Source organism: Gigantopelta aegis, chromosome 10 (assembly GCF_016097555.1).
Source record: "Gigantopelta aegis isolate Gae_Host chromosome 10, Gae_host_genome, whole genome shotgun sequence".
Taxonomy (NCBI): domain Eukaryota; kingdom Metazoa; phylum Mollusca; class Gastropoda; order Neomphalida; family Peltospiridae; genus Gigantopelta; species Gigantopelta aegis.
The window spans coordinates 73,672,005-73,693,582 of NC_054708.1; the positions used below are offsets into that span (position 1 = coordinate 73,672,005).

Sequence of the window (21,578 nt, forward strand, 5' to 3'; positions counted from 1 at the left end):
CTCCGCCTTTTGCCATCCCAATATGGTAACACCACTGACGCCCGCATGTCTTCAATTTCATTTTCACACGCTAGTGTAAAAAAAAAAAAAAGAAGAGAAAGAAAAAAGAAGACGTATGAACATTGCCGCATTTGTGAAAGAATTTATATACATATGTTAAAAAAATGTATAACAAAATAAATAAACGAAAACGGAGAAATTACCCTGCAAAGTACAACAAAACTATTTTGCTTTGCGATAAACGCTACAAAAAAATTTATGCATTGGTATCCCGTGGATATAAATGGCTTTTTGTGGCTTTTATAAACGTGCCAAACGTGTGCGAAGCTACTTCTTTCTTTTCTGTTTTTTTCCCCCTTACCGTTGCATTTCATTATGCCGGTTGCGTTTCTTTTGCTCACTAGCACATGAGCGCGGGGTCTTTCGGTACGAGCCGCCGCGGTCAGCTAGTGTTTTCTGGGCTTTGTACTCGGTGGACCCCCGAAGTAACTCGAGCTCTGCCGAGAGAGAGAAAAAAAAATACCAATTTCATTTCGACGATGCACACATGTGGACTGAAATCTCTGCTCAGAAGAAATGAAATTGGTATCGGAGGCACCCTCTCTCAAACACAGAGATGAATTTTGCGCGATTGCTGTGTCAAAAATGTTAATAAATCTCTCTCAATGCATCGCAATCGATCACGCTTCGCGATTTGTCTCGCAATGGCTAGCGAATGTGAAAGCGAGGCTACGCACTGAGTAACCCATCGCGCCCCCCTGCGGTCACAAATGGTATGATTCTATCCTGGACTTAACCGATGAACCCATATTCAGACCGCAAACTGTTGGGGAAAAGCTTGTCATCGTCCAAAACGGCCGAAAATAGGAGAATGGTGGCCAATTTTCACCCACGGCAGACAGAGAGTACATTGAACGGGCTCTATATACCAAGTATTACAGGTAGGAAGTGCATGCCAAACCTTGTTTTCATTTCTTGTTTACACTGACCACAATGTTTACTTGAACATTGCATTTTCTCATTCCGTTCAATTGACCCAGTTTGGATAGCGCGCGTAAGCGTGTGATTTTATTTGCCGCACACACACTCGACGGGCAAAGTTAAATATTTGAAAATATGTGAAATTGACAGAAAATTTGCGTAATCGTACCATTCATAAAGTTGAAAAAACTAACTAATAAGAGTGCCCGACAGAGTAAAACTTTAAAATTAGTTTATTTATATAGTATTTACTCAAGTGGCTGAAGTATTAATTTAAAAATAAACTAGAATCAAATGAAATGCAACAACCTTGTCTTTTAAAAAATGTTTAATAAAACACTTACTTATGAATGCTTGCATTTAGTATTGTTATGTTTAATAAAACACTTATGAATGCTTGCATTTAGTATTTTTATCATGTTCAATAAAACACTTATGAATGCTTGCATTTAGTATTTCTATAATGTTTAATAAAACAGGGTTTTTTCATGTATTTTACTTTTATTTGGTATCCGTGAAATATTGGCAAATACATAGATAACTGATTTTTACGTGTACATGATAAAGCTTTAAGTCTTAAAACACTTAAATTGTCATTTGTGCAAATGTACGGTTATAGTTTAGGAAAAAGAAATTACAATTGTGTATACAAATATGTACGAAAATGTTTTGTTTTGTTGGGGTTGGGTTGTTTTTGTTGGGGGTTTTTTGGGGGGGGAGGTTGATTTGTACTATTTTATGTTTCTATGTTAAACTAATCAGTAAAAATTTACTAAATATTTTATATTTCTGTTATTGTATATTTTAATAAAAGTTTCTTTCTGTGAAGTAGATTTCAAACATGTATTAATGTCGTCAGTTTCGAATAGTAAGTAAAAGATAGCTCAATAAATTGGAAAACGTGTGAATAAAACTTTTGTTGTAAAAGAAGAAACATATTTAGAAAACATTTTACAATTAAAAGTTAACACGTTTTGACGTTTTATCATCATAACCCTTTATTAAAATTGTAAAGGCTATTATAAATACATTTTATAGTACATGTATATTCTAAAATAAGATGTAGCAGGCAACGTATTTGTACTGCCTGTGGCAAAAATATCAAAGAGGACGTTGACTTTAAAAAAATTAATAGTGACGTTTTTATTGTTCTTGTTAAAAAATTATATATATATGATTCATAATACGAAGTATATTTTAGTTAATCTATATGGCAGATATTTATGTTTGATTAATTAATATATTATTATTATTTACTTGACCTTGCTTATGTTTCTGGGGACAATAAAACATTTTTTTTTTTTTATTATATTATTTTTTACAATAATATATTATTATTATTATTATTATTATTAACTTTAAAAAATAAAACGTAATAATTTGAATTTATATATTATTTTAAACTATTACCAACTGTTTATAACGTAATCTTTATTTTTATTTTTTAATTCTTCGTGTTGATTACAGTATTTAGTTTTTTCAGTTTTTAACTTTCCTTTTAGTTCAACTTTATAGATCGTAAGAAATTAAATAAGCAGCGGGGTTCCTCGGGCATTGTTCTGTGTTTCCAATTCACCGTGCACTACGTGTCAAGAAGATGTAAATTTCAGTCCCAGGCTTCCTCGAGTCGCCGTCCCTTTCATCTCGCCGATAACTTTCACATCTTCATTGTCACTGTTTCATCAACGAGCCGAAATCACGCGCGTCTCCCGATACTTCCGCGTGCTTAGACACAACTCTCCCGAGCCTTACACTTTACTTACAGTGCAAGAAACATCTTCGTAAAATGTGCAGTCCCGTGTGTATTTACCGCGCGAGTTGCACCCAGAACCGTTAGTCCATTTGTCTTGTAATTTACTCATCTTCTTAGTTCACTTGGGTGAAATTCTCTACACTTTTGTCAACCTAATAGTTTTTTCTATTTACATATTTATCAATTTAAGATTGCAGTATATCGTTGTATTAAGTGCAGGTGGGTGAACGCTTTCTCTCGTGTGTCTAGGAATGTGGCATGGAGATCTCATCCTGACCTGTGTTTTCCCCCCAGGCTCATCTCTGGTTTATAGGAAACCTTCCGAGGACTGTTCTTTGGGGGGACTAGTGGGAGAAAGGGCGCGGTCAACCCTAATAATTACATGGATGTCATTTCCCCCCACCCCGGTTTTTATCTGATTTTATCTCAGTTCAATGGAAATCATGGTTGCATATAATAATGTTCACAAAGTAGACTCGATTTTACCTGAAATCCTGAAAGATTTATTCTATTTAAATGTGGTTTACAATTTCCATCTTTTCAAAGATCATTTCAGCGTTTAGCTTTCAATCTGTATCGCATTCCTGATCATTTATATATATTTAAAGAAGGTAAAATAGGGATCGTATGCAATGGCGTTCTCTCCACCAATGTTTTATTTATTTATTATTTTTACATCAGCAAATGTTGCAAATAACTGTTGAATTAAGGATATAGCCGATTTTCTGTGTGTGTGCTGTGGTGTCGTTAAACATTCGTTCATTCGTTAATTAATTAATTATATTCATTCATCCATCCATAAAACATAATTTTAGCAAAATGCTGGCAGGTACTAAATGCTGAATTAACAATTCTGTGACAATCGTGATGAAGTTAATGTTTTTAGCAACATATTCCTGTGGTACTGGCTACTAGTGTATTCTTTTACTGCTAATTTTAAAATACCACCGTTAATTCATTAACTCCATGTTCTACGTACGGGCTCCCATGAAGGGAACATGCTGCTTTTTGCCCGAATTGAACGAAAATGGCTGAATCTGGATAACAACATATATTCATATTAGTATTACTGTTAAACAGCTATATAGGGTTGCAAACGAATCACTACGCATTTTTACATGGATTGCAACTAATTTTGAAGGTAGAATGATCGAAATACATGGTTGAAAAAGGTCTCAGGTTAGCACATTAATTTTTTGCCCGAATAAGGTGTTTGGGGGGGGGGGAGGGCGTTGCCCTCTGTCTCGCACGCTTGTGCAATGTATTGCAATATTTGTTAAATTTCCACAAAGAAAGATGTCTCGTACGCTCATGATCGTCACTTACAACCTTTTGCCCAAGCATGTCAGAATTGTAATAAGCCTTAATCAGGGGTCATACGGGTCGTGGAAATCCCGGAAAATTACGGCATTTACAAATGTCAGTTTGCAAGCCTGAAAACTGGTGGACGTTTTTGTTAGGTCATGAAGTGTTAAACAACATGAACATTTGTTGATATTATTTATTTCGTCCCATTTAAAATAACACAAGAGAGAAATAGTTCACATATTAAAATATTGTAGTGTTCCAAGATTATATTTATTCATAATTAGTGGTTGCATTTTGTTGTTGTTTGTTGTTGTTGTTGGGGTTTGTTTTTTTGTTGTTGTTTGGGGTTTTGTTGTTTTTGTTTGGGGTTGTTGTTGTTTTTTGGGGGGTGGAGTTGTTGTTTGCTTCTAGTATTATCTTTCATATGCATATAACAAAAATAAAACTTTAAATACTAAAGTCAATGTTTTAATAAGTATTATCCGATATGTTATATCTATATTATTGGATTACTTAAGGTTGCAGAAATTTAATGTGTCCCCATTTGTTAATATATAGTAGGACTTCCAATTAAATAAATTGTCTCTTAATGGCAAATCTACTTAATTGAAAGTACATGATTTATGGAGGCACATTGACATTTTGAAAATGTCAACTATCGATGTATTTGTTTCCTATTTTTTATTCTTTCATTCTCTCTTTCTTCCGTTCTTAATTGTGTCTTTCTTTCTCTTAAATCCTTCCTACGTACTGAAAATTAAAACTATTTCTTTAATATCCGAAAGTTTTCTCATGCTTTGCATCGCTTTATTCTAATAAGCTTATTATAATTATATTTAGTAATGATTAAAGCATGTTACACAAATTGGATTTAATTGGGCTTCCGCAGTTTGCTGCTATTGTAAGATGTTTCCGATCAATAGAGCCGTGTTAATGAGTGAAACTGCGCATTAACAATAACTGTAAATACGTTTTATTTCCTTGTTTAGCATATCAGTGTATATTTATACAAGTTGTTTTTGGTTTGGTTCGCCTTATTTTCTTCTGTTGGTTTTTTTTTTTTTCAATTACGGGCAATCTCGAACATTTATTTGACGAAAAAAATACAAATTTAGTTTCCATTAAATTAATTACTTAATCAATTAACTGGATCTCAGTTTATTTTATTCCCAAAAATAATGTTTGTATGTTCCAAATTATTGCAAGATAAAATCTAGTTTGGCCTACTACAAACATGAGGACACCCAGCAACGTACATTATATGCATTGGTATTTTATAGAAGACAATACAAAAGGATTCATAAACATATTGAAGTGGCAGTCCACTCAGAAAAGGCACTCTATAATACATGTACGTAAACTAAAAACATTCAACTGGCGTTAGGATATTTACCGGAGATATTTAATGTTGACATTTCGCATTTTTTGGTGATAAAATACTGGGACTTAAATCTGTGTGGTGATATTCACCTAAGGTTTGTACGTGCTGGCCTAAGCACCGAACCCAATACCCGGTACGCTGCCGGGAAAACAATGGTGGGTTTACGTAAAAGACGAAACCCGCTTCCCGCATTTTTTTCTGCTTTCATTTTGTGTTTTTTTTTTGGGGGGGGGGGGGGGGGGGGGGGTTCTTGGGTTTTTCTTTTTTGTTGTTGTTGTTGGGTTTTTTTGCGATTAGCAACACGTAGTCCTGCTACTATTAGTTAATGTTTATAGATATAATAGGTTCCCGATGAATATGTACACCCATTCAAATATTTGATGAAAATCGTATACGTAAGAATAGCAAAAATTCATCAACAACGTCACAGTAACAAAAATATAAATAAATAAATAAATAAACAAACCCCCTCACCTTGCAATTATGTATTTTGTTTCATGTAGCAATTATCAAAGTATGCACTAGGGACTACTCATGACCGAGTGGTGGATCTGGATAGTTTTAAAAAATGTAAAGTTTTGTTTATTATTGTCGAGTCGAGTCGTTTGTAAATGCTATAAAACCAAAATTAAATCTGAACATGCACAGCGCGGTGATACAGTATTTAAATTGTTTACAGCAGCACGTCGGATATTTTTACTTATAGCGTCTGTACTGCTCACCAACAGCTAACTTTAATGTCAGTGGTACACTCAAAGATTATCTAATTGAAGGTATGTTGAGTAAGATATGGACAAATGTTTGGTATTTTAAAACTACTAGATACATTTAAAGGTTGTATTACCTTTAAGGCGGAAAGAGAAGAAGGTAGAGGCACTTCCGCCCCTAGCTTGAGCGCCCTCTAGCCCTGTTCTGTTTATACATTTTTTTCAAAATAAACACATTGGTTTTAAAACAATTTTTTTTTTTTACAAGAATATATATGACAATGAATATAAATGTTTACAAATATTAAAATACTACTACTATTGCTACTAATAATAGTAAGTATTATTGTAATTTAACATGACATGGATGGATGATATTCGAGTTACGCCCCCCACCCCGATTTCCCCATCCCCACCAACTCTCTTTTGACGCCTATAATAGAACACACCGTCCCTACCCTCATATATATCATTATAATGTAGGGATAGAGAACACTCTTAGCTATTTTTCTAGCAATGGTTTATGTCGCTCGAATGAAATAAAAGTAAAGATCATTCGCCGAAAGTCGGGACCCAAGCCTGTTAAAATGGATTAACTTTATGATCTTCGTAAGCGCAATGTTTGGAAGTCGGTGCTTAATTTGCCAGCTGAAGTACACTGAGTACGTACCGGTGTTACACTGTAGCCTCGCACCACACAATGCTTATGTAAGACGTGGCTTTACGAGAAAGATCGCGGTCCGCGCGATTTAACACCGATCTACTTAATAACCACACCGCCAAGACCCAGTTAACCCAGTTAACAGTTTGTTTTGTTTAACGACACCACTAGATTTATTAATCATCGGCTAATATAGGTCAAACATCTGATAATTTTGACATAATCTTAAAAGGAAACCTGCTACATTTTATTTTCCATTAGAAGCAAGGGATCTTTTATATGCATTTTCCCACAGACAGGATAGCACATATTATCACGGCCTTTGATATACCAGTCGTGGTGCACTGGCTGGATATATCGATAGATCTAAGTACCATATATACGTGTGTGTGTATGTATGTATTGATGTGTTTGTATGTATGTATGTATGTATGTATGTATGCCTGCCTGCCTTCTGTCTCTGTCTCTCTCTCTCTCTCTCTCTCTCTCTCTCTCTCTCTCTCTCTCTCTCTCTCTCTCTCTCTCTCTCTCTAACACGCGCGCACACACACACACACACACACACACATGCATAGATATATATAGATATAGATATCTATGTGTATGTGTGTGAGTGGGTGGGGTGGGTGGGTGGGTGGGGGTGGGGGTGATTAAAACATGTTTTATCCCATATGTACAAAAGTATTGCACAGACGTTTTGCTCATTTCAAACTGGCTCAGCAGGACGCTTGTAGAATCTAGGTCGAGTTTTGTTATTAAATGAGTAATACCGCCATCTGGAATACGATCAAAGCTGTCGAGATAAATAGCTTGTAAAATTAACAATTGATTTTTTTTTAATATACCATAAATAGGGCGGAAATCTATGTAAAAATGCAAAAATGTTGGCATATTAATATGTAGCTGAACAGCAAACCGATCTCATTTTACATCTCACCCACCCCCCACACCCCGATAATTTGTTATGATTTATCAATTGGTTTATTAAAATGTCGGTAATAAATATCTAAATATAGATTGGAGGGTTTTTTTCCTAGCGGGTACGGGGTACGAAGGGTAAAATTACATACCCTAAAATCATTGAAATTAATGGATAGGTTTTTATAATTTTTAGAAAGATTATAGTAAGAAACCTGCTTTCAAAGTACATATACATCAAATGCAGTGTTCAATTTCAAAATATTTCATACCCATAACCAAATAGAAGGTGCACTTATGGGTTGTTTTGTTTTTAGTACATACCTTCAAAAAAGAATTCTGTCAAAAAGCCTGTTTGGTGGGATATGTCCATTTATCTAAGTACGAAATAAAATGTGCGTAATAAATATCTCAATATATGTGGATCAAAAATTTCCTTTCACCAAAGTACGAAATAAAATGTACGCAATAAATATCTAGATATAAATTAATCGGAGACTTCCATTCATCTAAATGCTCAGTCGGAGTCGCTGACACATAAGTTCATGTGCAAAATTTTATTATTTGGTTGATTAAAACATGTATCGCATATTGCATATGAACATATACAAAAGGATTCAACACAAGTTTTGCTAATTTCAAAGTGGCATATATATATGTATGTATGTGTATGTATGTATGTATGTATGTATGTATGTATGTGTGTATGTATGTACGTTTGTGTATGTGTATGTGTACGTGTACGTATACGTATACGTATACGTATATGTGTATATATACAATATATATATATGCTGATATGTATGTAAATATGCATGTATGTAGGTGTCTTAACAGGCAACTGAATAGGAAGTTGACAATGTTTAACAACTCATCCCCACCCTCCCGCTCTCTTTTTAAATATTTGTTTATGACATTAGTTGAGCACGAGTTGGTTTTAGGGCTGCGACATCGTTCGAACAAACTATACTTCTATTGTCTTCTCAGGATTTAAATGCAATACAACATAAATAGATACAGCTATAGGATACAATATGTGGAATATCAATATGAACGATACATATGCCACTTCTTATGTATTTATAAATACGCTACATAACTATAATATTGAAAATAATCCCTTACATAAAACAACAGCTTTATGAAGTGAAATGTACATTATAAATATTTAACTCCATTTGTTACATACAACAACAGCTTTATGAAATAAAATATACATTATAAATATTTAACTCCATTTGTTTAAGTTGAATAGAGATTTCCATTATTCTGAGGCCGTATGCGGACACGCGAATAACATCTGAGATGATGTGTAAAATGATATTTGTTGGTGGATTAAGACATGTTTTATACGATATGAGCACATACAAAAGGATTCTATAGACGTTCTGCTAATTTCAAAGTGTCACGCCATGACGCCAACAAAACGTGGGTTGTGTTCAGATAATTAAACGAATAAGATCGCCATCTTAAATTTAATCAAATCTTTCAAAATAAACAGCTTGTAAAATTTACAATTGATTTTTATGTATCAATTGTATGTATACATGTATGTATACATGTATAGTAGTCAATGGATGATTGAAATATTGAGGATTTGAATGAAATATAATGTTTAAAAAAAAACGACAAATATAATCTTCTGTTGATATGTGCCTCAATGTTATTGAGTACAGCCAGGTTACTCTTCATGCTGTCAGATTTGAAATTAAGTATTTAGAAGAGTAACTGCCATAATATCAGTAACCATCTACTTGCACATACAGTAATTAAGTGTTCAGTAGTGCCGTTGATATATTCCAGTGATCATCTGCTTGAACAAAACCTATGTATTCAGCAGTGCCACAGATATATTCCATCTGCTGGCACATAAATTGTCAATCTCTGGCACATACATTTTCAATATCCACCCCTACCACCCTCGCTGGCAAACCTTATTGGTGGCTTCACACATCAGTTCTATGCCAGCTACACCCATGGTACAAACCCCCCCCCCCCCCTCCCTTTGGTCCACTCTGTATAAATGAATATCAGTAGTATCAGGTCACCTTGATCTTTTCGTGAAAATTATACCCCTCTTATGCCACACGGTGACCGCGTTAATCCTAACAAAGTCTTGTTCTGTCACACATGGATGGTTTTCGTGAAAACCCCAAAGATCCGACCGACGTTTACGGGGAGCAAAGAAACCTCTATTACAGTGGGTTAAAGAGACTGACAGTTTTGTTCGCGATGCAGGCCTCTGAGAAGATATGCCGAATCCATTTATCGGTTACGCAAGAACAAAATTAACAACACCACTAGAGTACACTAATTAATTATCGGCTATTGGATGAATTAACAACACCACTAGAGGACACTAATTAATTATCGGCTATTGGATGAATTAACGACACCACTAGAGGACACTAATTAATTATCGGCTATTGGATGAATTAACGACACCACTATTGGATGTTAAACATATTGTCTTAGAGGACCCACTACATTTTTTAATATTAGCAGCAAGAGCTCTTTTATTTCCATTTTTCCAACAGACAATACAGGACATATCACGGCAGTTTCATTCTGAGACAAAGAAATAAAGGAACACTTTAGGTAGCATGGAACAAATTATTGTCGCTGTTGGAGGGGCGGGATTTAGCTCAGTCGGTCGAGTTCTCGCTTAAGGTGCTTGCGTCGCAGGATCGAACCACCGTTTTTCTCGTTCCACAACTATTCAAAGGTCGTAGCATGTGCTTTCGTGTATGTGGAAAAAGTGCATATAAAAGATCCCTTGCTGCATTAGGAAAAATATAACGGATTTCATCTGAGACTACGAGTCAGAATTACTACATGTCTGACATCCAGTAGCCGATGATTCATTAATCAATGTGCTCTAGTGGTGTCGTTAAACAAAACAAATAAACTGTCACTGTTAGCGTATTAGTATCTGCATAAAGTACAAAGAGGTATTGTGGGATTGAATGTCGGTAATGTGAGACTGAATGTCAGTAACGTGAGATTGAATGTTAGTAACGTGATATTAAATGTCAGTAACGTGAGATTGAATGGCCTTAACGTGAGATTGAATGTCCCGACACTATGGATGAGGTTTTTTGTTGCAGTCACTTCTTTCCTGATAGAGCTGGTCTGACCCCTTATCTCTTTCAGTCAGGATATCAACAAGTCACTAGTAGGTATAATTTTATTGTGTTCGATAAGGTTATTTTCGCTGTGTTGTTGCCACAAGGCATGTCATTCCCAGGTGTCGGTGTACGGTGCTGGGTGTTGACACAGATAAAAACATCAACATAATATAGCTGCAAGCAACGCCAACGAGCTTTGAGCTTAGCAAGCTTTGATCAAGCGTTTCACAAATGATAAAGTAAACCTTGACGCTGTCAGGATATTCAAATGTATATAGCTCTTAGGTATATGCGTCTTTGTCCGAGATTTATGCGTTTCTTTTGGTAATCTTTACAACTCACTTCAGAAATAAAGGTTTAGCATTCATGCGTTTATAAGAAATCTCTTGGATACTTCAATTTTAATTATGGCGTTTCCGGTTTAATGTAGTTATTTCCGGTATGTAAAATATGGGAACATTTTGACCTTCAGTAGTCTTGAAAGAATGTGTTTTTTTTGCCAGTATGGATAGCCGTTTATCAATTTATTAACGACATCATCTTCCTTACTCAAGCGGTAATGAATAAGATATATTTAAACATGTCATTTATATCGGGCTATAAACTGGGTGTTTCCTATCAATATCGGCAACGGTTAACTAGATGTGTTGTTAAGGAAGTTTCACTGGCCTATTAACCCAGACATCCAAAACCTATAAAACACTGCTTTACTCGCAGTATTCAAAGTGGTTATGGAGCCAGCCATCTTAGATGCTAAGGAACTGTTGACCCCTTTTTAATCGAGCATGTACAGTGAACCCCCACATAACGACCACTCCGGTTCTAAGACCACCTCACTATAAAGACAAATATATATATATATATATATATATATATATATATATATATATATATATATATATATATATATATAAATAAATTCTCACGTACTATGGTATTTCGATAAGCAGACAGTTATGAAATGAATGTGGTAACCCAGTTGTCATGGTGCTCATTTTAAAGTAATTTATTCTCGGTTGACACACCAGTTACATTAAGCCCCAATTAGCACATTTTTAAAATACAGGGGCGGGATGAAGCCCAATGATAAAGCGTCAGCCTGATGCACGATTGGTCTAGGATCGATCCTCCGTCGGTGAGCTCATTGAGCTTTTTCTTGTTCTAGCCAGTATACCACGACTGTGCACCACGACTGGTATATCTAGGGCCGTGATATGTTGTATCCTGGCTGTAGATTAGTGCATATAAAATACCACTTTCTACTAATGGAAAAATGTAGCGGGTTTCCTCTGTAAGAATAAGTCAGAATTACCAAATGTTTAACATCCAATGGCCGATGATTAATAAATCAATGTGATCTAGTGGTGTCGCTAAACAAAACTAACTAACTTTGAAATGTGAATTATCCGAGTTGCATAATATGTAATTGAACATGAATTCTGATACTAGCCAGAAACCCTAATTGCTTTCTGATAAATAGTTTTATTAGTTTTTGTTTTGAAATGCACTACAATTCTGTAAAAGATTATAACAAATAAAGTCATATACTAGTAGACAGAAAAAAACCCTATTATAACGTACGTTTCCACCCAAAGTGCTTTATGCCGAGCGCCAGAAGGCCTGCATTACAATTTGATATTCTCATGTTAATAATGCACATGTGTGTGTGGTCGATTAATATTATGTAGTTATTTGTCGCAAATGGATTGAACAAATAGCTAAATATGACACGTTCGTGTATGATAATACATCCTTAATTATCTCCCTAAAACGTTTCCACGGTTTTAATTCCTGTAATTTGGTATAAAAATAATAATCAGAATACACGAACAAACAGAAATCTACCGTAGCAGCAAAAAAAAAAAAAAAAAAGAAAGAAAAAAGACAAACCACAAAGCAGAATAGGAAAGAACACGAATTTGCATAATATTCAAATTGCGACATGTTATAAGAAAGAATGTCTGATAGAATATTCCCGTAGCTTCTCGGTCGTCTGTCAGCTTTTAGTGTGGCGGTGACACTGTAATTATTATATAATGCTCTATCGAGATTACCCAGTATACCATGCCAGCTTGCGCTGACAGGTCACGTGCTTAATTATAATATCTGTCTCTACCTGTAGTTATTTATTATGTGTTGTGAACACGCGGTTCTCTAGATAGCGGGCATACTTTTCAATGGTATTCCTCCGCGGGCAAAACAGACTGTTAATAATAGTACTGTTACGAGTAAAAGTAGCGCAACGCGTTATCTATGGTTATACCACGCTGACGACACCATTGGTCTGTTCAGGTTGCATGGTACCAAAGAAGAGAGTGCCGTGTCAAAGTTCGAGGTGTACCGTCAAATACATACGGAGTAAAAACAGCTGTGGCTGTGATTGGTAGTAATATGTGATATTGATTATTTGTGCAAATACTATTATCCATTGACACTTTTATTTGTTATACAGTTGTTATGTTAAAACTAATGCAGAGTACCTCCAAAAATGGAACTGTAATTTTCACCAAAAATGACGGTTGCTAACAAAAACATTAATTAAATATCTTAAATGGTATGTGATCCTCCATTTTCTTGCAGGTAGATTAGAAATGAGGTACCACACTTTTTATTGCTGTACTTCCTGGGTGTGTTGATACTCTGCTTATATCAGTTTTATTAGTAAACGTTAACATTATCGGCAATAGGAATTGATTTGGTCTATTAGAACCTTCAGGAAGGAGAGCGATCGCTGTGTCTCGCTAGACTGGTGTTTTGCGTTTAACTTGATATAAATGTTACAGAATAGAAGACGATGGTACCAGTCAAATAGTTGGCGAGCGCTCGGCTTTCTAAACGCACCACAGATCTCTTTGTTGCTCAAATTAAAGTTCCAATCTACTTTAGTTTTTAAAGTTATTATCTATTCACTTAGAATATACCATCCACACTAATTGTGGCTATACTCGCTAATCTAGGTTACGTAAACAGTATATTTAATAACAAAATAAACATTTGTTATTCGGTATATAGATAATTTAACATTCAAAAGCGCAGCACTGATACATTATTTGTTTCCTAATATATGATATTGACGGTACCGAAGCACACGAGGGTAATAATCTCTTTATCATATAATCTCAAGCTTAGTACAACGTGTTTTTGTAAACTGTACACGCAACTTTAATTCGAGTCCGCTATATGTGTTACCCTGTCTGTGGGATGGTGCATATAAAAGATCCCTTGCTACTAATGAAAAAATATAGCGGGTTTCTTCTCTAGGCTATATGTCAAAATTACCAAATGTTTGACATCCAATAGCTGATGATTAATTAATCAGTGTGCTCCAGTGGTGTCGTTAAACAAAACAATCTTTATCATCACCACTGTCATCATCATCATCATCACCACTATCATCTTGTGTTTTGCGAATCTAGTAGGATTCTGTTCTAGACACTGCTCAGTATTCGGGTCACAAATGCCATCACGTGGCCTGTCGGGTTGAATTTGGTACACAGTGTACACACATTTGGTTTTGATGTTTTTTCCTCCTATAAATAAGCATGCACTAAGTTGCCGCTCTATTGTTGTTACATAGGCCGGTGCCTGGAGAACACATGCGCGTGTTCGTGCAGTGGCCGAAGCTCCGTAGTTCCATGTCAAAGTTCAAACATTTACGGAGTAAAAGCAAGTGCATCTCTGATTGTAGTATTACTAGTATGTGGCATTGCTTAACAGTGCAAATAGTTTCATGTTCCCAATAAATTAATGTATTTTTATTTAGGGTGCAATTGATATTGCAATGTACACTAGAGGATAAAACCAGTATGGTGTCCATGCGTAAATGTGTCAGCAATGTTTTAAAAACATGAGGGTTGCTAATAAAAATGGAAACGTAAATGAATATATTTTTTGTCCAACAATATACGTTTCGACAATAAAGTGATGAAAACATAAAACAAGTGGCTCAAACGTCAGGATTATTGAGAAGATTCCATTGGAATGTGATCAGAGCCGGTTTAAAGATCCGCGAGGCCTGTTGCACAAATAACAGCGGGACCTCCTTTCCAGGATATATATTTTGCAACTCCCTTGGGAGGACGGGAAGGGTAGGGGGGATAAATGTACACATCACCGTTGGTTCCTCTGAAGCGCGGGGCCCGTAGCACGTGCTACATGTACTACTAGGATAAACCGGTTCTGAATGTGATCCAATTATCGCCGATTAATAATACATTTGGTATTAACTTACATATACAGCATGCGTTGTATTATCTAGTGTGTGATATAAATATATAAGTGTATATACATTATTTCACTAATTATTGCACTAGGGCCCGAAACGTCTAGGTTTTAAATATTTTGGGGGTTATTTACTTTTATTATTTTTCAAGATTAAATACACTTCATTTGGATGATTGTATACGTTTGTTTGTTACGCACACACACATGCACATACACACATCCCACCTAAATGATTAAAATTAATAAAACAGTATTCTATTTTGTCCTTATGTGGGGGTTTTATTTATCATTTCACGACTCCTGCTATGTATTTTAATGTCAAACCTTGAATTAGTTTTAGTCTTATGGTGGCGGTAATGGATGTCTTAGACTAAATGAATTTCATCTTCGTTTCACTTTTCCTTCGACGTGTCATTATGTTTAAATGTAGTAAGTTTCGAATCTCTCTTAATCAGTGAATGACTACCCACTTGCGGGCAAGGTTACACCTCCCATTCCTGAACAATAAGAAAGTGCCATTTTTAGTTTTAAACGTTTTTGGTGAGGTATTACTGTGCCTTGGATATCCAGACTGAGCAGGGGAAAACACGTACGCTAGACTGGTTTATGCGTTTTTAGTTAAACTAAATGACTACATCGGGAACCAGTCAAATAGTTCGCGAACGTTATCGTCGCTCGTTGTCACTGAACACGTGTCTGGTCTCATTTTTTACGCCCCCCCCCCCCCCTCCCCACCAGTTATGTTAGGCTTGGTACGGCCCATCTATACTGTGTCCAAACAGAAAAGAAGGGAATGCAAAACATTACACTCTCAATTACTGACTCGTGCTACTAAGCGCGATAGTTGACCACTTGTAGTCAGCTACAAATTGTGTTACACTTGCATATTGCGGAAATATTACATTTCCTCGTGATGTGACGTCATTATCGTTTGTTCTTGAGATGTTATTGAGGTCACTTTAAAAATAAGTTAGTACATCTGTACCTGCTTCAAATGCGGGGAAGTCGCACGTCTTTTGATTTCTGTCATAAGTCACACGCAGCTTTCACTGTCAGAACATTTATATATATTACCGATATACCGGTTATACCGTACATCTCTGGTTGATAAGTCGTTGACCGTTTTTCCCGTCTCAACTAGTGGTTTGTGCAGTCATGTCTGTTGAAAGTTTCGTCTTGTAGAAATTGGCGATTCTCGTGGCAGTATTAATACTGCCAAGAGAAACATGAAGCGGGTAACCTCTGGAGACGACGGCGAGCATGAATTACCGGTATTAAACGTTTGGCATCCAATAACCGATGATTAATAAATTAATTAGTGTGCTTTAGTGGTGTCGTTAAACAAAATAACTTTGTTTTCACTCTAGGATGGATCCCTTTCTGAGATGCGAACACAGCACCTACCATTCTTAAAAAGGATGACTTAATCATTATGCTAGCGAGTGTCTCGTACGAAAATATCAATCGGCTTTGTTTTTAATGTCACGCCACACGATGTGAGTGCCTCGTACGAGACTAGCCACAAGAACAGCCGACTGTGACACGACAAAAATGACAATTTCATCGGTTGTAAACGGGTATAATCCGTCCCACAGGGAACGCCTTTGTTTATTCTATGGAATTTACTACAAGTTATATATGTCTGATTTGTAAATTGCACACAAAAATAGTATTATTTCCAAAACCCTTTTGCTTTTCTTCTTCAGAGTATGACAAATATTTTGAAAAGTCACTAGCCATAGAGCTAGTGAGTTTGTGAAAACCACTAGCCCACTAAAATAAAGCACTAGCCCAAATTCCTCCACAATTATAACTGGATTTTTTTAACATTACACATTTACGAGTATAACAGTAAAATAAAACAAACACTTAAATAATGTTGTAACTTTCAGTTTTTCGTCGTGTCGTACGTTTGGTCTTTTGTCAAATGTGATCCATCGTCATTGTCCCGTTTTCGCTTTTGCCTTCCCCCCGGGGAAAAATAATTGAACAAACTCATGGTTGGTATCTAAACCCACTATCAAACTAATTAAATTTAAATGAGGGTACGACAGTGTGACACACGGTAATAGATGGTTAAGTGTAGTTATATATTTAGGTGATGCCAATTGCTCAAATACAGGGCATTATGCCGTGTTAGACCGATATCAAAAGAATATAACGGCGACATCTAATCCGTTGTTAACTGATGAACAAAAAAGGTATTATCTTGTATCGACAGCAGTGACGTATTATCCAAACCACTACACGTAATAGGCCAAGCCGAGTCATTGCATATGCGGTTACCATTAAAGTAAATTGTTTTCCTGGTCGCCGATAACCACATGTCAGCGAAGTGTTAAATTAGAAAACAATAGATAAATAAAACAAACACTGAAATTCAAAGCATGGCTGGGGTTTACTTGATTGAGATTAACCTGTCGTCGCGATTTGTGATTTCCAAGTTCTTAGCCTAAAACATATGTGCGAGATTAACTACCACGTGACGTGTCTAACCAATCAAAACACGCATGTCATTAGACTTATTTCCTGTGCCAGAAACTTGAAAGGGAAAGGTAAACAATGCATGCTGTAACTGTGACAATGTAGAGATAGTATGTTACTGCAGTTTGCAGACCTAGCTCAAGCTGATTATTATTATATACTGATTGCGTTGTTGATATTATTCGATGACAAACGTCACAATCAAATTTATTAAACGAAATTTCAGCCGAGACAAAAAGCAGAAAAGGAAAACCCCACGATCGAGCGATAACGAGAGGAGGGGGGAACCACTAGCCCTGTGGGCTAGTGGTTTTGCATTTCTCACTAGCCCGAACTTAAATACCACTAGCCACGGGCGTCGGGCTAGCGGATTTGTCGAACTCTGTCTTCTTACGTCAAACCAAACTAGCATTACTGACAGAAAGCATGTTTACAGAATGATGGGACGGACTATAGGTATGTGTTTTCTGTCTTTGGGAAAGTGCATATAGAAGATCCCTTACTGCATTAGAAAAAACGTGTAGCGGGTTTCCTCAGTTGATGGCGTGGGATGGTGCATATAAAAGATCCCTTGCTACTAATGGAAAAATGTAGCGGGTTTCTTCTTTAAGACTATATGTCAAAATTACCAAATATTTGACATCCAATAGCCGATGATTAATTAATCAATGTGCTCTAGTGGTGTCGTTAAACAAAACAAACTATTCTCACACGTTGCACGTACACTATGTGGCTTCGCCTTTAAGGTCACGCTACACGATCCGAGTACCTCGTACGAGAATCGCCGATTACTACAAGACGAACATTATGATATATGATATGATAACTAGTTTAACGTGCCCATATACCACTAGGGTTTCGAACACTACCATCCCGAGTCCGACCTCTGATAAGATCGGTGGCCTGACTCGGGATGGAGGGGGGGGGGGGGGGGGGGGGGGGGGGGAGAGGGGGGAATTGAAAATGGGCAGAATTTTGAAAATAGCAATTAGTAAAAAAGTTAATAGAATAAATAAAAAAAATAAAAAGGTTACAAGCCAAAAATAAAAAGAATTGACTGCTCGGCCGAATATTTATATAATTTGGAGCATTTTAGAAGGACAGTCCAAAATTAAATAAGAGAGAGAAGAGAGGATCGGACTATTTAAAAAAAATTAAATTTTTAAAGTAATTTCGACATAAAATTTTGAACGCAGAGGCCGTTTGGGTGCACAGCTTAAAGGGACGAGATGGGTTGCATCCCGTCAAGAAAACCCCTAGATTGACAGTCGATAGACGTTGAAGGTGTAGTGCTGTGCTGGATCCGTCTGAACGAGAGAGAGAGTATCAGACAAGGGTGTAGTCCAGTCGTCATGGTTTGGTATAGTGGTGCCCGACTCCAGAGGATACGAGATGGTATCACTATAAAGCAAGGTACAGTCTAGAAAAAGAGTAGTAGGGGCCGACCCCGCTTCCTATTTCTTCTTAGAGTGGGGCGGTCAATCTTCCAGTGCTGCTAGGACAGGCTCGGACATGTAGAGACTAAACGCGAACAACTGTGGCGTTCTGCAGAATGGCCGTCATACGAGTCACGAAAAAAAAACAAGTCGACAGTCAGATGGAGAAATGACGTGGAGGCAAGGAATCTCGCTAAAAAAATAATCCAACCTGGTGGTGCAGGCTGTCGAAACGAGAAGCGTTCCAGCGTTCAATCAGTTCCAATGGCCGCATACATCCCAGTAGAAAACTTCATTTCGCTGACAAAAACAACGAAATGAAGGACCCCCAAGTCGACCACACGAAAGCACGTGCAGTGTGCACAAGCGAAACAAACACGTCTTACCGCGTGGAGCTCAAGACTGGGAATGGCCGAACATTATGATTTCATCGTTTGCCATATATTCGGCTATTCTTGTACGATGGGCTCGTATCGTGTGGCGGCGCCTTTACACCTAGTGACCATCTCTTGATTACCCGTTAATCAGTTAATCCGGCGCGTTACTTAACTCGGAATACATCGGTCAGTACCGTAAATTAGTTTATATAGCAGACGAGATGTACTCAAGATAATTCCGGGGAAGATCGTTTCTCGTAACAAACATATTAATAAATGTTAATAAACGGAATACAGCTTCCCTTTTACCCTAAAAGCATACTGTTTTGAAAACTCAGCTATATTAAAGCAAGGAGTAATCGAACCGTGAGTGTTAAGTGAAAAAAAAAATCAATTTTATTTGTTTACAATATATCTCACAACTGTGGTTAATGTCAATATCATTTAGTGTATTGTCGTTTAATGTGTTTTGGCTTCTTTAATCCTGAATTTTTCAAATATAACATCGGTGTTTATACTACATATATAAACTAAGCAAGATTTTTTACGCCTGAAGAATAAAATAAATAAACATTTAGTGTAAATTTACCTTTATATTTCATGACTATAACAACAACGCTTCACGTAAATTTTATTGAGTAATGAAAATAAAAGATAAATTAAATAATGAAAACAGTGTATACGGGAAAAACAAGCATGGTCCGATAGAAAATAGACATTGCTATTCGTGCTCGGAACACGTTCTGCGTTGACATTTGGAGTGTTCCCGCGGTGTTAAGTTTACTCGCGCGATCGATTCGAACGAGAGTTCTTCAAACCTCAACACGCCTGGCTGATGGTACTGGGAGGGTGATCGGCACGCGTGTATTGTGTGTGTATTTCAACTTTTGTTACACGCCTTGTGTACTACGTCACAACACTTTGAGGTTAATTAGGTTTAAACGATCTTAGCGCTAAGATCACCGTAAGTGCATATGATAGCTGTATAGTTACGGTGATCTTAGGGCTAAGATTGCTTCGTGGAACGGGGTCCAGGAGCAAAATCTTGGACTTGTAGGTTCCACACCACCATTAATTACTCCATGCAGTTCAAAGCAATTTCTATGTCAGAATATATTCTGTGAAAAATACAACACTATCGAGTGGGTCATGTGACTACTAGCTATAGTGAGTATTCTCCCTTGACAAATACCGAACATATCCTACAACACTGCAGCCTACACAACACATTCAGACAATTAATATGGCCAAACACAACAACACTCGCCACAAAACTGCATGGAACAGTCACAGAACTAATGAACACCGCCTCTTTTGTGGGAATGACTGGTCTGATGATTTGACTAACGAAGAATGAGAAGAAGAAGAACTTGCGAAAACAAATCAACATAGGTCGACCATGAAACTGTTAAGTTATCCACCCTCGTGTTGCTGTTATACAGTATACCACTTGCACGGGTGTCCGGGGATGCAAAATGCCTTGGTTACTCGTAGGCATGAAACCCTTTAATACAAAACAATACATTTAAAATAGAGATGTAAAATGGAACGATGGCTGTCATTATGTTGTTGTATAAAACTAGATGTTCATATCGCAAAAGACAGAAATACGAGATTGTGATCTTATTAAAAATGTGGCTGTGTTTAGATTTTGCATTAGTAAATGACGTTTTATATTGATGTGAGATTGTGAGATTATTTAAAATGTGATGTGCTTGTATTTTGCAAAATTAGTAAATGTTATATAGTGAGGCGAGATTGTAAGCATGTTAAAATATGTTGTGCTTGTATTTTGCGTTAGTAAATATGTTATAATTGTACGATTATTAAACATGTGTTGTGTTTGTATTTTGCATTGGTAAATAATGTTATAATATATTGAGGCGAGGTTTTGAGATCATTAAATTGTGGTTGTGTTTGTATTTGGCATTAGTAAATAATGTTATAAAATCTGATGCCAAGATTTGGAGATGATTAAATTGTGGTTGTTTTTGTATTTTGTATTAGCAAATGATATTATGTTATCTTGAGACGAGACTATAACTTTAAACTGAGCACAATAGATCAGGGATTGGAATGTTGAGCCTGCCGCTCGCCGGTTTGACAAGACAGTGACCGAATACCACGAGATGTGGTCGTAACAGTCCTTGTCATCGCCGGACACTTTCGTCCGCTGTCGTGTTCTTTCGCCTGGGGCGCGCTGGTCACTCCGTGGTCAGT

The 21,578-nt window shown here is 36.6% G+C and overlaps 1 protein-coding gene across 2 annotated transcripts in view; it reads left to right on the top strand.

Moving 5' to 3' along the window:
• Positions 1–574: 574 nt before the first annotated feature.
• The window catches only part of LOC121383371 (retinoic acid receptor RXR-like), a 91,306-nt gene continuing 70,302 nt past the window's right edge, over positions 575–21,578 (top strand). The window contains exon 1 of one of the 2 annotated variants that reach the window (XM_041513359.1): positions 575–941. In XM_041513359.1, the coding sequence (XP_041369293.1) occupies positions 800–941 (142 nt within the window). In that variant the 5' untranslated portion in view covers positions 575–799. The remainder of the gene's footprint in view (positions 942–21,578) is intronic. The other variant, XM_041513360.1, reaches the window with a different exon arrangement.